Source organism: Porites lutea, chromosome 10, assembly GCF_958299795.1.
Source record: "Porites lutea chromosome 10, jaPorLute2.1, whole genome shotgun sequence".
Classification (NCBI taxonomy): domain Eukaryota; kingdom Metazoa; phylum Cnidaria; class Anthozoa; order Scleractinia; family Poritidae; genus Porites; species Porites lutea.
Genome location: NC_133210.1, coordinates 20,132,776 through 20,150,938, shown reverse-complemented (window position 1 = coordinate 20,150,938; position 18,163 = coordinate 20,132,776). Strand labels below are relative to the sequence as shown.

General features: G+C 37.7%; 1 protein-coding gene across 1 annotated transcript; it reads right to left on the bottom strand.

Moving 5' to 3' along the window:
* Positions 1–108: 108 nt before the first annotated feature.
* LOC140950275 (hemicentin-1-like) lies at positions 109–16,766 on the bottom strand. Its single transcript, XM_073399493.1, has 13 exons — positions 16,467–16,766; positions 13,732–14,070; positions 12,814–13,068; positions 11,233–11,493; positions 10,194–10,451; positions 9,032–9,295; positions 7,891–8,154; positions 7,396–7,665; positions 6,639–6,941; positions 5,370–5,492; positions 3,556–3,586; positions 1,936–2,017; positions 109–613 (listed from the first exon to the last, which is right to left on the bottom strand). Exons 1-13 carry the CDS (start codon positions 16,549–16,551, stop codon positions 596–598), a joined length of 2,553 nt encoding a protein of 850 aa, XP_073255594.1. The 5' UTR covers positions 16,552–16,766; the 3' UTR covers positions 109–595.
* Positions 16,767–18,163: the final 1,397 nt, after the last annotated feature.

Genomic DNA, 18,163 nt, shown 5'->3' with positions numbered 1-18,163 from the left:
TATTTAAGGAAAAATGTAATTGTTTGACTGGAAATGACTGATATTTCGAGATATTTATATTCTTGTTTGCGCTTGGATTAAAAAAGGCAATCAAAAAAGTCAGCAAAATCTGTTGTACAACTTTATTATATTACTTATAACTAGCTGTGTGAGATATCAGAATAGTAGTTCCTACTATGTTTGTTCGTTCGTTATTTTCCTTCTCTCTTTAACACCTTAAAAAGTCACAACACGCACCGCTGTAAAAGAAACATCTTTATGTCAAGTGCTTTACTCAACTTAATCATGAAAAAAAATTCACACTAGTCTTGTTTCTATTATCCATAGTGACAAAAATTCTTATCAGAGTTGAATTTTTGGACGAAAGAATAGTTAATAAACAAAAACAATCAAAAGAATTGCCAAACACTTCCTTTTAAATAGACGCTGACCTAAGACTAACTGTCCTAGTGGCAGCTAGAAAATGTGCGTCGGTATCTGTCGTATCTTTCCAGTTTTCCAGGTTTTACTGGAACTCTTCCCAGCCGCCAATAAACATGATTTCTCGCAGCAACTGTTCCTGTTACATCGGTATTTTGTTACTCAGGTTTTATTGCTATCCACTTTGTTCCCCCTACAAGTTAAAAAAAAGTTTCCGCATTTTTTGGAAGTTTTTTGCGCTATCAAACTCGAATAAAGCGAAGAAAATAAAATTAGATTATTAAATGAGTATAAATACGAATAGTAAATTAAAGAAACAAATTAAGAGGTGAATTAAAAGTTAAAATCTGCTTTTCACGGAACATTTCAGCTAGTATGTTCAACCACGTGATGTTCTCAAGAGAATTTGCCTTTTTTCCTTTCATAAATTTTGCACACAGACGTGTGCGGGGGTTCAGGGCGACGTTTGAAAGAAATAGTTTCCTGGCTTTTTTTTACCATTACTTGGTCAGAAGTGGATAAAAACAATGTACAAGCTAAAAAGTTCTATTCGAGTGGGATTCTATAATTATTACCCCATTCATTTCATTTTCATTTTTTTTCCAATTTGTGAGTTTTCAGTCGACGTCTCTGCCTAGGTGTTTGTTCGCTCATCTTGCATTTTACACTAATAACTTTTCAATTAACCTAACGGAGAGAGAAGATTCGGAGCATGAAAATATCCTTCGGATCACTAGGAGCTGATACTAAAATGTTTCATTTAAGATACGGAAAACGGGCAACAAAAAAAATGTAACTCATCTTGCAACATTGCTGCAAAAAGATTTAATAGCGACATGCAACAAATCAGGTATCAGACTGAACGTAGGTGGTAAAACACGTAATATCGCTATTCAACTCGTTTTGCAGCATTGTTGCAAAACACGTTACACGTTTTTGTTACCCGTTTTACCGATTGAAGCTTTAGTCTTCACTGCACCCTTCATCCGGAGTAGCGTTGAATTAAAATGGATTCTGAATTCTAGTTTACAACATTAATCTCTCAAGTTTAAAAGGTTAAATTCGATACTTTTTTATCATTAAGATAACGTTACATTTTCTCTATATGCGGTACTGTGCTATTCCGCATGAAAACAATGTTCGATTCCTGAACTTTGTGAATGGTATGAACCCAGGGGTCATTTCACCCATCGTTAGGGTGAGTGGAGACTAAGACTAGCAAAATCGATCGATTAGCTTGAAATTCTACCCTGCCCGGTTCTCTTAACAAGATTTTTAGTGGCCTTGTCTACATATGCTTGGGTGTAAGGAGCGTCGTCGAGAAGGAATCTGGGTGCGAGATTTGCCAGGATCAGCGGGATACGGCGGCTCCGGGAAGGTGTGCTTCATGTAAATTAAGATAAAGAACAATTCGGCAAAGCAAGCCAGCCCGACTCCAGTAATGAGCCCTTGAATGAGAACAATTAACTTGCGTCATATAAAATGTGCAATACCAACACGGTCAAAAGAAGGTACCTCTATAACAGCTGCAACTGTCTGCAGACTCTCCCCCATCGTTGGATTATCATAACTGGTAATAGTCACCTTTTTGGAACCACTGGGTAAAGACAAGAATTAACATTGATTAAACACGGCAGTCACTGAGAAAACTCCTTCTAAGTAGTAATGATCTTTACAGCAAGAAGCCCAAAAGTGTCACCGCTTTTGATTGATTCATATTCTTTCGTACAGATTTAATCCAATCAGGAGCCAGCTGGAAACTGTCCTCGACTTCTGATTGGTTAACGTCTACACGAAAGGATGTGAGTTAATTAAAGGAGGTCACACTTTTGGGCTCCTTGCTGTAAAAGGATCATCTGAACTAATCACTCTGCAAAGAAATAACTGCAGTTCAATAAACACTTATTAAAAAAGGATTTCGACTCGAATCACGATTGTTTGTTGGACTGTGCGAATGGACCGACTTAGGTACTACGACTAACAAAATCTAGGAAGGAAAATAATGGCATCGGAAGGAATATCTATAATTAATTGCTCGCGACATTTACTTAAGTCAGTGAAATTATCTAGGTCTCAGTGTCGTATCGCTTATTCTTATTCTTAACTTTGCGACTTTTATGTTCACTGGTTGCCACCATCTCACCTAGGGTCTTCCGTAATAATTGCCTTCTGTTTGTTTTTACGCTGAAGACCTTCCTTTTTTGTGGAAGATTTCTTCCACTGTATATTTTATTTTTTAAAAAAGAAATTTTAGGTTAGTGAACGCTCTATTTTGCAAAAACAAAGCGGTTCAAAGAACATTCCAGTCGCTTTATTAATATCCTGTGAATACAGCCGTTTCTCCTCGCTCCTCGCCGCGGGACAGGAGTAATTACCATGTACTGCCCACCCCTTACATTTGAGGATTATTGGCTGGGTTGGTCAGCAAAACAAAAAAAAGTTAACATAATGGGCTAATAAACCGGTAAACGAAATTCCATGCGTTTAACGCAAATCAGTGTTTACATAATAATTCCGGTATTCATGAGGTTCCAAATGTAAATTTGCTTGATTTTATGTTTCTTTTGGTCGATTACGCTAAAGGTTTGTGTTCTACTGCGAACGAGCACCAGCAAAACTCAGACGCTTTCTCTAAAGAAGAATATATTCCAGGAATATTAACTGTTTTGTAGTAGATTCATCACGTTTACAACTCCGTTTAATTTAAATTTGACCTTTGTGGCCTTTTGTCTTTTGTCTGTCATTCAGTGTAACTACTTTGTCGACCACTCAGAGCTCCTGACCAGATTTCGGACAAATTTTACGTCATCAGTGTCGAATTTCTGTCGCTAAGGTGCAGACTTTCCTACTGGCGAAACGTTCCTATCGGTGAGGAGCAAGGAGTAGCGGCTGTATTTGCAGGCTACTTTATCAACAGTCAAACGAGCCTTTTTTTTGCGCTTTTTTTTAGCAGAGAGTTCAGTTTGTAAGAGCGTTTCTGGGATGTTTTTCATGGTCTTGGATAAGTCCGTATGCGTCACTAAACTGCATGACTGTTAAGGCAGTAGAAAAAACGCCGTAATGGTATCGTACAACTCATGAAAGGAAAACATAATCAGGATCACTTTCATCAAGTATGATTATAGTTTAACCAACCTATCGTTAACGTTTGTTACTTCGCCTCGTCCTGATAAAAGAAAAACATGTTTCAAATTAGCTGTTATTGCAGTACATCTACATGTACTCCAACTTTAAACTAGAAAACACCTAAATCATATACATTGTACTAAACACAAAAAGAATTCAGGTACAGACTATTTTCCTGACCCTGTTAAGACCTAGTCTCCTTTGCAGGCAATTCCGGTTACACTGACCGTGAGTAGTCTCAGGACGAGAAAAGGAGAAAAAATGTGATGGAGTTGCCTGCCAAAATTCGAAGAGTGAGGACCCCGTCCTTCACCCTTGTGGATCAGTGACAAGACCCTGGCCCTTCTGGGGGTTTTCGTCAGACAAATTATTACAAATCCAGAAAACAAACTAAAAAACTATTAGTTCTTACTGTAGGTCACGGTAAACGGCTTTTGTCTCTCAAAATATCCCCGTACACAAATTGGATTTGTATGCGCGAGCCAAAATGTCAAGAAGGTCATCACCTTGTAGATATTTGACAGGTATCACTGTCACTCTCCGTTCTCTGCGCCATTCTGCCACTCGTTCTCTAAAACAGGACAGTGAAGCCTGCGGAGGAGGCTAGTTCAGAACTGGCTTTTCTTTTTGCTTAATAAATACATGTCCAAAATCTAGGCTTAACTTCACTGACACAGTAACGTTATTTGACGTCATTATGACGTCATATTGTTGAATTTATTAGTAGAATCCAAATTCCCTCTTTAAGTGGCCATAAAGCGACAAAAATACTTAAATAGTTTTAGGGGTCTGATAAAAACAAGAGGCTGAATAAAACATTTAAAATAAACTTTAACAATAGAAGTGATGGCATGATGACCTCACTTATCATTAAGGAAGGAACCAAAAGCATCGGCCGTCTTGGATCTGCTCTTTTGAATTGATTAGATGAACTTCATTTTCATCAAAAACGCGTTCAATTCGCCGGGTAAATCGTCATACAAATGTTGATCTGTGTATGAAAGGATGATTACGAAGCCAAAAAAATCTGTAACGTATGAAATAACGAGAGAAATGAATACTGTTGATAATTGAACCCAGCATCTGCAATTAGGTCATCTTAAAATTATGATTTTTTTTCTTTTTTTTTCTTTTTTTCTTTTCTCAAATTAGTCACTAAAAGGCCTGGATCACAAGCAGTTATAATTGACATAATGCTAAATTAAGGGTGATATAATCCTAAATAAGTAAAAATAGAAATAAAAACCCGTCTAATAGAACAAAATGCAAATGATACTCCAATAAAAAGCCATTTGCTTCCTTGAATTGTTGAAGAATAATTTTGACTATTTGATTTTCCACAAATCGTTAATCCCATAGACGGGCGCTGTCAGTAGAATTCAAAACGGTTCAAATCTATTTTGAAGTTAGTTGTGATGTTTTCTTTAAGAGCTGTACTGAATAGGATGTCACTTCACAATGTTTAAATTTGTTTCAGTTGGTCAAGGAACGTTCGGGTGAATAAATTAATGTACAACTGAATGCAAGGGTAAAAAAGGGTGTAACACGAGTTTCGCTGACTGATGAAAGCTTGCTTTATGCCTCCAAGTTTGTACTATTTAATATATATTTTCTATTAACTTTTTTATTTATCTCATCATGATGATGAGGAAATTTGATTATATTGTTTGCCTGAAAAATTAAACAAACAATTGCATCCGGTAGTAGTTATTCAAATTCGTATTTTTAAAAACAAGTGCATTAAACTCCATGTTTCAGTTGTTTATAGTTTACTGCTTCGCAATGATATATTAATTAGTCTGTGTATTTCGGAGTAAACAAACCTCGAGAGCGTCTCTTCAATGCTACAGCAGCAACTAACAGTAACACAACACAGAAGCCGATAGTTACTCCTGCAATTATCCAGTGAACAGTAATTCCAGGGAGGCCTTGCTGCTTCTCTTTTACTACAAAATAGGTTTACATGTTAGTTGATTGGGTTTTTTTTCAAGCATGCCCGTTTGTTGCAATAAAGTGTACAGCTATACATAATATCGCGGTAAACGTGCATAAACTAGCGAAATTGTACCGTGAAGTTCCGAAAGTAACGAACCCGGCCCCGAAAGCAGCGATAGAATTTCAAAAGTGTGAAAATACCAAAGGTAGAGACCCTCCGAAGATAACGATCCTTCGCCTGAAAATAATTTCCCTTTTCGCAAGAAGTAACGAAAATTAAACATACAACAAACTTTACCAAACTGATCCGAGGATTATTTTAAAAGGTTATAAAGATCTTATTTGTGACACTCCTTCTGAGAGTTTATGTAACCAACGGTACATTACATTATTTTCTTTAATTCCAAAAGTCTTCCTTTCGTTTTTTGAATATCCAGACCGTAATCGAACAGTTCTTTTGAATTTGTATTTAAAAACGAAAAAACATGAAATAAGTTTTCCCAAGTAAAAAGTGTGGATGTTTTCACATTTGTACCATGTACGGCGCACGTCTTAGCTACCCGAAAGTAGCGACCCTGGCTGCTAAATCCGAAATTAACGACGAACTCTTCGGTAGTATCACACAGCGTGAAGCCTATGATTCTTCAGATTAAAAGACTTACTCCACCCTTACCCCCACTATAAAACTAGAATTTACTGTGCGAAAGTCTTATAAACTCGATGTTTCGTGATGTGTTCTACAAGATTACTTTCAATTGCTATTTTAAAAACGTTTTGTGTGATGCTAAGAAACTATACATGTTACACTTATTTAACACATTCTTATAAATCGCGGCCTAGATTATTGCTTTAGGGGTTTCACTACATTAGGCTCATCGAAAAATATCATAATTACAGGACGTATAAGTGCTAATGTTAAACTGAGATACAAGCACTGTTGTTTTAGCAGCGCTTGGAACCATGTATTTTGTAATACGACTCGTCATTATGTCTCACGTGTCATCATTCCCAATTAAGGCACTAGCCTTGAACGATATTAATTAGCTATTTAAATTAACAGGAGCGAATTATCTGGGGAAAGAATGTGGAGAAGAATATTTTATCAAAATCTTGAAAGGTTGCTAATAGGCATTAGCACATGAAGGGGAAGCCGTTACCTGTTGGTTCTTTTGTTGAAACCTCCCTCATAGTAAACTCACTGAAACCCACTACATTCCTTGCAGATATTCTTACAATGTATTCGGTGTTGCTCTTCAACTCATCCATGAGACACATCATGGAACCTGTTTGATTTTCCATCTGCGTACAGTTTATCCACTCATGTGATTCTCCCTTTTCTTTAACCTGTACCATGTAACCGAGAATCGAAAATTTTGGTTTAGCGGTAGACTCCTTCCAGTGAATTTTTAGGTTATTAAGACCTTCGTCAATTCGTAGGATCTTTGGGGGGTCTGGAACACCTGTGGAAAAAAATGAAATCAAGGCTAGCATATGATTAATATGTATGATAAAAAAAACGAGCGAATTTGCTTTGCCTTAGTTAGGCAATTTCTCAAACGCGCACCATTCTCGAAGAATTTCCATTAAGTTTGTTTGAAATTGAATTTCAATAGAGAAAGGCACAATTTTTCTCTTAATTGGTTAAAGCAGAAACTGTCGTTTTCCTGAAAAGTAAAAGAAATTCTTTAATTACGAGAGAACGAAGATCTTTTTTACACACAAACACCGTACAAATAATCGCCTTTTCCAAACGTATATCAAACAAACAGGAATTCGGCAAGAAATTATGCCCGTCTTACAAAATACATACCCCTTGTGTCCAATTGAGCATACCATATACTAGTTTTTTTAAATGAATAATAAGTGATATGTTTTAACTTTACCATAAAAAAAGAACACTGGACGTATTCTTACTAAGTTGTTTAACAGTTACTTTGGCTTCTGCTGATCCAAGAATATTTTTTGCCATGCACACTACAACGTCAAAATCACTCGCTCGTTTGGGTGTGAACCTGAGAATACTGGTGCAGGAGTAACCTTGGACAGAATATTCTACTGCGCCATCATGACTCCATTTAATTTCTGGCAATGGAAATCCTACTGCTTTGCACGTTAATGCAGTTTCATGGTTTAGCCAAGAGGTGATTTCCCTTGAAGGTCCAACATGTTCTATTTCTGGTTTATCTGAAAGACAAAAGTTGTAAATATTTTGAGGGACATTTGTACCCGTTATCGTCTTAAGCCTCTAGCATGGTCAACCATCGATGGGTTTCTCTTCAGCAATCAGAAGTCAAATTAAGGGCAAACAATTTTCCGACTGTTGCCGGTTTGAGTTACCTGGAATTTTGGGAATTACAACCGCGGATTTTAGCGAAATGTGAATGTCACTTTATATTTGTTCACACTTACGATTTACTTTTATATCAACGTGAGCGGATTTAGGATTTGCGACGCCATTTGCTGCTGTACATCGATATCTTCCAGCTTTTCTTTTGTTGATACGTGGTAACGAGAGAGATTCCAAGTTAACAGATTCCATACCATCCGATGAGCTGCCCAGAAATGTCCAGGTGACCACTGGCTTTGGAATCCCCGATGCATTGCAGAATATGGTGACATTTTCAGTCTCGTTTACAGTAACCTCGTGGGAAATAAAGTCAATCGAAGGCGGAACTAAAACAAATTTTAAAAGGCAATGTTAGCGATTATCCAACTCTAGCTTTTTGGAACCGTGGAAAGAAAATTAAGGATGGGATAATTTTAGTGCTGTTCCTAGTTTAATCCAATGATATCCTAAAAGAAACAGGCAATGAAACTTTCGACAATCCTAGGGCTACCAAAAAATTATAGACACTTCAAAAGCAGTCAACAGCAGTGCTATTAACTATTATGTATTTGTTCCTTTCCTGCCCCGGACCACCTCTAGAAGGAAGAGAATAATGTATAAATTAATATATGACTTTATACTTTTATATCGTTTTTAATCTTGAATCATGAAATTCTACCGTGTACCAGAAACAACAGCCAATTATAGAGCGTTTTCACATGACCTCACGGCGGCCATATAATATTGGTGTTCCAAAACAAAGAAACAGCGCCATGTTGGTGTCCCAAACCAATGCCGTGAGAGTTGATCTCCTTTCTTATGCAAACGCCTTGTTTTGTTCCAATAAATTTGCACAGATGCTGGCCACGTGAGTAAAAACGCTCTATAATTTTCGGTTATGTTTTCACACTGCAAATAAAGTTTTTGCTTTTTCTCAATATCCTAAGAAATTGCTTTCTTCACTTTGCTAGAGAAAGGTAAACAAATAAGGGTAAATTAGCCTCATTTTTTAAGTAAAGTTACCCATACTGATAGATAAGGGACAAGGACCAAACTTCATTTCTTCGTTCTTTTTCTTAAAAGCGCAGATAAACTGGACAGTGGAACGTTAAGTCATTATTTAGGCTCCTTGGCAGGCTCCAAAAAGTAAGGAAATGAAGTGGAAGTATTAGCTTTCCCTCCCTTTTCCATTTTTAATCTCCTGCTTAGCAGCTTAACATATACCTTGTACAGTCAGGTTGACAGTTGCTATGGGGCCGTATCCAAACATGTTCCATGGAACACATTCGTAGGTTCCACCATAAGACGTGTTGACGTCTTGAAGAGTGAATGTATTGTTTTTGAAGAAACCCAACGACACATTGTTCAAGCGGATTTCCAGGTTTGGAGGTGGGTTACTCTCAGCAGTACACGAAAAAGTTACAGAGTTTCCCGCTATCACTCTGTCATCTTTGGTGTCTGATCTTAGGCGAGTTTCGACTGGTTTGTCTGTTGAAAAGACACAGGAGTATAAATATAACCAATCACAATCCATAAGGTCGTCTCTTGGTTTACTATTACCAATGAGCCAAGAATGTTTCTGAATTTCATATTAACTGGCACACAAACCCAATTAGCCCAGAACACTTAATGAAATAGAATGGGATCTTTAAAAAGTGTAGTCGACCAGCAAATATGCCTCTCCGTAAACTGCCGCTTATAAGCCCATCCGCTTATAAGCTCCCCCGGTTATAGGCCCACCTACGTGCAAACAAAAAAATACATCCGATTATAAGCCCATCAGGATATAAGCCCCCCTCCAGTTTTTCTTGTTTTATTAATATTAAGCACTCTCAGAGAACACTATTACTTCAACAAATAACTGGAAAAGATTACGGAAGAATAACTTTATTACCATTTTATTATTGACAATCTTTATTTCAACATATCGCCAAATGCTTTGAAGTAACTGTTCATTGTTCTCCTGTAGTGTTACAGTGCGTTTCACAAAACTTTTGACAAACTGTATCCGTTGTAAGAGTAATAAATTTAAATCATACGTCGATCAACAGTGCTGTTGCTCATTTTGAAACGTTTTTTTTCGTCCGCTTATAAGCCCATCCGGATATAAGCTCCCCCGTTTATAAGCCCACCTAAAACCCCTTACGAACTTGTATAAGCCCAGGGCTTATAAGCAGCAGTATACGGTAACACTCAACAAACCCATCTGCCAGTCACTCTTATGTCTTCCCGCACATAGTAAGTCACCTGATTAGAGATCATTTCACGCTAAACAGTAAAATGAAAGGACCTCATATTTAAATTCGGGAGCGAGGGAGACCGTGCATATAACACAAAATGAAAAAATGGGTCAAGCGAGAATAAAAATAATTGAAAACAAACTTACAATTGAATCTTACTGAAGATAGTGCAGTTGCATCTCTTCCAACTCCGTTACTAGCTCTGCACTGATAAATTCCAGAATGGGTTTTGTTCGCCTTATATATAGTAAGAACACCGTCTGGTGAGTCCAGAGTTGTAGGGTCTGGTACTTTAGTCCACGTGATGAATGGCCGTGGATTACCTGTCGCGTAACATTTTAGACGCAGTTCCCCAGTTTCGTTCAATATTTGGGTACTGGTTCTCCTAACGATAGTAGGTGGATCTACGGATAGGGAAAGTCTTGCGATCAACATTTTGTTAAGTAACGAAAATATAGCCTGTTTAAGAATTCAGTCACAAGATGAAGGAAAATTGTAAAAACGGAAATGCGTTGCTATCGAATAACGGTCTCCAGTGTGTAGTGTCGGGTCTCAAGGGACTTAATGTAGGATAATTAGATGCGAAATGAGCGTTAACACTCTAAGAAAAGAGGGACTTGATTTGTATATAGGACAGTGGTGAAGGATAATTAGATGCGAAATGAGCGTTAACACTCTAAGAAAAGAGACCCTTGATTTGCATATAGGACAGTGGTGAACGGACTAGTAGGAGGACTATTAACGGAACTAAGGGCGTATGATGTAACCGTTTATTGAGCTCGATTCGCGACTTCACAGAGTATTTGTCAGTCAAGAACTGCTGGTTCGGCGCTGCTTGGACAATGTAAAGAGGCCTCGTTAATTATTCCATTTGGATGATCTAAAGAATTATGCAGCTAGTAAATTACGTGTGGTACAAAACCTCCATGCTGGGGGCGCCATGCTGGGGCGCAAGAAACGTACTGTGAAAACAGTTTGTCTCGTCCCAGTGAGTATTTGTACCACGTGACTGACCTGCTGCAAAGAGCCTATTACATTTCCAAATGATTTTTAACTTTGGTTGTAGTTCCCGACTTTGATACAGATTCATGTTAGTAGAACGATATCAAGCCAAACAAAACATAGGCCACAATTTCATTCGTCCTAAAACTTCTTTGAAACATTAAAATATCAGCTAAAACTTACAAATGACATTGATGTAAATAGTAGCAATCGCCTCTTTTCCTACACTGTTTTTGGCGGTACATTGGTATTTGCCAGCTTCAGTCCTGTTTATATTCGATATATTAAGCACTTGACCGGGTGGATATGAACTGTTGTTGAAACCATTTATCTTTGACCACGTGACAATAGGAGGAGGTCTACCATCACTGGGACAAAGAAGCCTTGTATCAGCGCCTTCAGTAACGTTGTATGACTTTGAAGGTAGACTGATTAAAGGTGCATCTACAATGATTTCAAAAGCACATTTCTTAAAGACCTCAAGGAAATGACAGCATATTAACAACATACTTAAAACTGATTTGATACTACCGCTTAAGTTATATACGACCTAGGGTAGTCTCTCAAGAACAATCTTCAAACATTTATTCATATCTAATTCACTAACGAGCGCTAGCTGTCTGATATAAAAGTATTTTATTATTCATGCAAAATGTTTCTCCGTTCCTGATTGGCTCAAATTCCACGGGTAATTCTTCATAACCCGAGCTAGCGTTGTTCAAATTTGGAAGATGTTTACGATATGTGGAAAATGACGACAGTAGTTCAGCATAATTGTCAGAAAAGTGGACTGGCAACCGAGAAGCCCTGGGGACGAGGGTAGAACAGTACAAAATGGCAGAACATTTCACTCGTTTCCCGAAGAGGAAATAAGCGAATTACGAACATAGCAAGAACAGCAAGAATGCGACTCGACGGAAGACATCTGCTATTTTGAACATCCATTTATCTTCCAAACTTGCCGAGAAGCGGAGAATGGAAGACGGAAACGTTACATCTACCAAGGTAAGCATGTTTTAGCTTGTTTTTAAACTTAGAATTATTTTGAATGAATAATAAAACAATGATTAGATTCGGCTTTCATATCATCTGAAAAATTATGGAGATCGAGGAGGGTGTTGTCAATAATGCCATCCTCGATCTCCATAATTCTTCAGATCATTCTCAACCTCATTCTATAGTTGTTAAATGTTATATTGAGAGTCCCCATAGTAACACTTACTTCTCAACTCCTTTAATTCTGGAGCCATCCAGGTCATAAACACCTAACATCAGACTTTATTGCTAACGCCTCAGTGGCATTGTGGCGTTAAAATTAAGACTTTGACTGGGTTCAGCCAAAGATGTTAGCTGTTAGGTCTGACTGACTAACGCATAAGTAATTAAAATGCTACTAGCCCCTGCATAATAAGTACTAGACCTCCCGTGGCTATTAGTTTCCTAAAAAGGGTAGAGATCTTTCCCCCTCGGTTTCCACTCTTCAATCTATCATTTCCAATTTTGCTTTGCCATTCCAAAAAAAAAAACAGTCAACTCATAAAAGGCCATAACTATTTAGTTACATAACAGGCACAAGATCCGGATCCTTGTTGGTTTTGTTCTGTTCTGTTTTGTTTTCATTTTCCATTGATGAAGACAGCAAAACAAAACAGACATAACTGAAATGCAAATCAATAAACTGCAACGAAAAATGCCCTATCGTGAAGTCTAAGCTGTATACTTACTATCACATTGCAATCTGAGTAGACTTTAAGATACACTTACAGTTAACAGCGATCGTGACAGAAGCAATCGCGTAACTAACATTATTTTTCGCAGTACACGAGTAGGTCTCTCCATGTTGCACTTTGCTAATGTTTATTATGGACAGAATTGTTCCCAGATGCTTCCATTCCTTGTTTCCTCGTTTGGTCCAAGTCACATCAGGGGGTGGTTTGCCAGTTGCGTTACATGAAAGTGTCAAATTTTCATTTTCTGGCGCTGTTTGGTTACTTGAGATAGAAATTATCATGGGGCGTTCTAAAAAAGATTTTAATAGAGGTTAGGGGATTGAGTGATGAAGAAAAGGCTGCTACACTTGTAGATGTAAAGATTAATCTTATACACAGTGGTCGTGTACAGATGTACGTTTGTTATGAGCTAAAAAGCAGTCTCGGTTGAAAATGAGTTGCAAAAAAACTCGCTTAAAATGAAGATAAGCATTTGCATGTTGAAAAATAGCTCGTTAACTAAGAACTACGAACGATGTTGTTTTCAGGTAGGAGGAAGACTACTGATCCAGTTAAATAAATGATGAAATTCTTGCCAAGGTTTCCCAACTTCGAGGATTGTTTTAAGGTCATTCAGTATGCACGAATTAACACACCGAAAGTGGTTTAAGGGCAGGAATTGGTTTTCTTTGAGAATCTCATCCGTACGTTCGAATTTGAGGGGTCAACAACCCCTGCGTGTAGAATATCATACGCACGCACTTCCCATAAGGTACTGTGGCAACATTTCTTTCAAGTCTATTACGCTTTTCCATAAATTCTAGCCCATCCAAATCACATTAGTTTACACGAAAAAAGAAGGCGTTCTGCGCTCTGGAGGCGATTAATGAGCAAGAATGAAGTAATATATTAAAAATCACTGCTTAAGTTCTAGATAAAGCACTGTGTGTCATTTACATCTGGGGAGACTCACCTAGTATTTTAAGCTCCACGCAACTCCTTCCTTTTTTGCCATTGGCTGTGAGAATTCTACAACAATATTTAGTGGCATCACTTTCCTGAGCATTTATTAACATGAAGGATGGAATTGCATGCTTCAACATCACAAATTTCTTGTTAAAATATGTCTTTTCATTATTGCTGGCCACGTACGAAACCAATTCCTCCATTTCATTGTTTTCTCTTCTTTTCAAGAAAAACTGAGAAAGTCTGTCACTAGCATTGAGCCTGTATTGCCATTCTAAAGTAACGTTTTCATCGCGGACTCCGAATGTTGGATTAGGTGGCTGGTTTACCCAAGTTATATCCTGACCTAAAAACACAAACGTGAAAATCACTTAAGAAAAGGGTGTGATCATTCAAAGAAAATGTTACACACTGAAAGTGAAAAATCGTAAGTTAGTTGCATTCTATAATTATCAGGGTTACAACTAGGGTATCTAAAAGATAGTAATGCTGCGGCACATTCTGTTGATACTGGCATTAGTTAGGCAGTGGGACTTAAAAGAATCGAAAATGACATTGAATGTGCTATTTACATGTTGGAAAGTCCTAGAATAATTACTATCAGTCTATATAAAGAACTCGTGGGAACGTTGTTTAAAAAATGATCAAATGGTTATCAACTCTGGTTTTCCCACAGTAATTTGTAGGAAATGATAGAAATTCAGATTGTTTATCCATATATTTAATATAGGGTGTACTATCTTTTCTCTGGAAACATGATACTTTTCTTGCTGTTTATTGCACTTTATTAAGTAACAGTTATTTAGCTATATATTTATAGAAAACAACAACACAAAAAAAAACAGAAAAAGAAAAAAAGAAAGAAGGAAAAAAAGAGTTCAGTAGGAGTCGAACCCGGCACCATCGACTCAATGCGACTACACCTCACCACTAAACCACGGAGAATGAATGCGTAATTTCGGGAAAAGTCTTTAATTTAATTCCTTTTCCGTGAAACTTCCGCCGGCAAGATGATCGCCAGCCGCATTAATCGAGCTATTAACAGCAAAAAAACAATTTAAACGCATATTCCATGGTAATGAATGAATGAGAGAACATAATTATGCTTTTCAAAACCCCGATACACGTCCTCGTCTGCAACGTAGGACACAATACATATGTTTTGTTGGGCGCTTTCCATTTAGTCAAAATTTCCGGAATTTCCGGTTCCGCGGTAAATGGAACACGTTTCATCGGTTCGTCCCACTGGAAAATTCCCAGAAAAAGTGGAAAATCTAAAAAGGTGGTCCCGTTTTCCCGGTTGGAATTTCCGAACGGAATGTCGTGTTCCATTTACGTTTCTCGTACTTTGTACCAGTTCCAGGTCCACGGTCGGGCACCGCCACATACCGGGGTTTACGACCAAATGGAACAACTTTTTACCAATCGGAAATTCCACTTTTGCTACCTCCAAAATTTCCGGGTTTTTTTCCTAAATGGAAAGCGCCCGTTATCTCGATTTCCGCTGTTATTTTGAAGCGAATGGTCAAAATCACATCCATTTTCGGCTCATACAGGTTCTTAAGAATAGCATGGATGACATTTTCTCACTTTCACATCACCTTCTAGCAAGCTGGAATTTGTATATCCCCCGTGTTGCGGAGTCGAAGAGCAAATACTCATCTTCTCGTCAGGTTTAACACCTGGACGAGTCAAAGGCTGTTGAATTGAAATCCAATCCCCAAGTTAACCATCGCACTCATCTGAAAGACTCCTGCGTGTCTTAAATTTGGTAAGACCTCTAACCGTGCTGTAGAAAATTTGCTACAAAGAAAACTCTGAGTCTGGGCAGCGAACGATGCGAACTTCCCCGTGTTTTTATTTGACTTGTTCGTGGCGCAATGCACTCTGGTTAAATGCAATGTATTGTGGTAAAAAGTGTGGTTAAATGCAATGCATTGTGGTAAAAAGTGATGAATTCGAGAATTCGTCGCCCCTTATATATTTCCCTTAAATCCTGATTATGTTGCTGCTCGCTCCCTACGGTCGCTCCGCAGCAATTAGTGTTGAAAATACGAATTGTGTAGGCGTAGTACAGTAATGAGCCCTTAACTGATAGAAGTTTAGTCATAGGTATAATAAATCCTTAAATTATTGCTGTCCACTACCGCTTTACAGATGCCAAAACTTTTAAATGTAAGGGGGAGTATAGAAGGAACAAAATTGGGAGGAGAGAGATGCTTTCTCCGGTTAAACTAATGCATTATTTCTCCATACCTAGCCGTGCTGTAAGCTGCATAAATCAACCATTAACAATGGCAGACGATATTTATCGAAACGTAAATGATTATGGTTTACCTCAGATCAATTCTCGAAAGGGATTGATAACAGAGTTATTGGGGTCAAAGTACAGTTACAGAAAATGGGTGAAAACAAATCTATAGAGACCACAAAAAAATCCTTGGGATTTGAAAGTATAGATATCAGATCACGGAGAAATTTTTATATTGCTCAAAAATTGATCTGAAAACATACTGTTGATAGTTCATATTGCCTCAAAAAAGAGACATACAGCTGTAGCTTGGGTATTGTATCAAGCCCGTGTGCACGGGCTGTCAAATGTCATTTGTTTCCGTCCTTATATAAACGTGATGGATCTTAATTTGTGAGTTAAAGGAAATAACCGCGCAATTGCGAGAGTTATAGATCCTTAAGGGTCCTAAAGTAGAGTGCAAGACATATTTAGTTAAAGTGAAGACTTACCTAAGGAAAAGGTAAATAGCGTGACCAAGAACATCAAAACAGAGTGACTCCACGGTTTTCTTGGAGGAGATAAGTTAGAATTCATGACTTCGTCGTCGGTATGGACTTCGAGGGAAACTCCCAAGTAATAATATTAATGGACAATTTGCATTCACTGCATTGTTTGTGTTTCTTTTCTCAGTGTTCTGACAAAGCTAGTAAAAATCTTTTCATAGCAATGTGATACTTCATCAGCAGATAAACAGCTGACAGCCGAGTGAACTGCATTTCCCTACATCTGAACTCTCAAACAACTAATGTATTGTTTGCGATGACAGCTATAATTGGTGGTCTGGACGAGATCACGTGTCTAATAAACTATAAAGTGTGTCTTGTCAAATTAATAATCTCGGAATTACGAGAAACAACTATTAGATACCCGGAAGATGAAAAACATTTGTGCGGAGGAATGCATAAAGTCATAATTTTAAAATGGCTACAAATGCACCAACCTTAACATCTCTTGCCACTGACAATCAGCAGAAATGATATCTGATGAAGACGGTTAGAGACATTTCGCTAGCTTCAGTTATTAATACCATTTAATACTTCCGCAGAAAAGTGATATATTTTAACTTTCTGTCAGTTTTAATAAAAGACGCATTTCTAGGTAATAGAGTTGATTCTTCCTTGATACTTTCGTTGGTATATATACTTTTTATCTGCTGTTTGTGCGATGTCGATAAAGGCGCTATATGACCTTTGAATATAAGAATAGCAACATATTTAAGCTTTGATCAGGTTAAACGTTGGTGTTTGCGCCCAAACCACAAAGGTTTTGAGGAGTAGCGTTCCCCATGGGAGGAAAGCAAGGAATCTACTCCCTCTTTGATCTCCTATCGCGCAATGGTATGAAAATTAAACCATCACCTCCTTCTCTTCTCCATGTAATATAAAGAGAAACAGACGATGGTGCCTACGTTGATCTTAAGTTTCATAATCTTAACGCTATGATAATCAAAAGGCTGATGACCCATGACACAAACACAAGCATGCTATTCTAGAAAGTGTAAAATAGCATGCATGGTCAGTTTTGAGTCAGTTGAAGGGATATATTAATTATTCCACTCAAAAATGTAAAACTAACCGATAAAAAGTATTAACACGAGTTTTTTAAATGGCGAAGCGGCTGTGTATTCTTTTCCCTAATATCAACACAGTGTTCAACACAGTTGTCTGAACAATGATGAGAATGGGAGGAGTAAATTGTATTAGCTGAATAGGGTTAAAACTTTATTCAGACCGGGCTCCTTCTTCCTTTTTTTGCTTCATGCCAAGGGAGTGCTTTGGAGGCCCACCTACCAGAATAGGCGAGTTTCGTATTCCCGGGCGACCTAGGACGAGCGCTTGTTTTGCGCGAAAGCGAGACTAACAAATCGATGAAAAAATTTTGAAATTTTGAAACGTTGAAAGGTTTTAGAGGTCTCAAACTTGCTTACAGGCTTTAGAAATCATTGTTTCAAACAGCAAAAAGGAAAATCAGCTCGTCGTCACTAAGAAAATAAATGAGACTAACCAGAAATTTACCGAAATAGTGGTCGGTGAATCAGTTCAATAAAAATGCGAAGATGGTTTCAAAATCCTTAAACAAGGCAATATCCTGAAGCCATTTTAATGTTATTTTCAGCGATATATGGTTAAAACTACTTTAGGCCTAC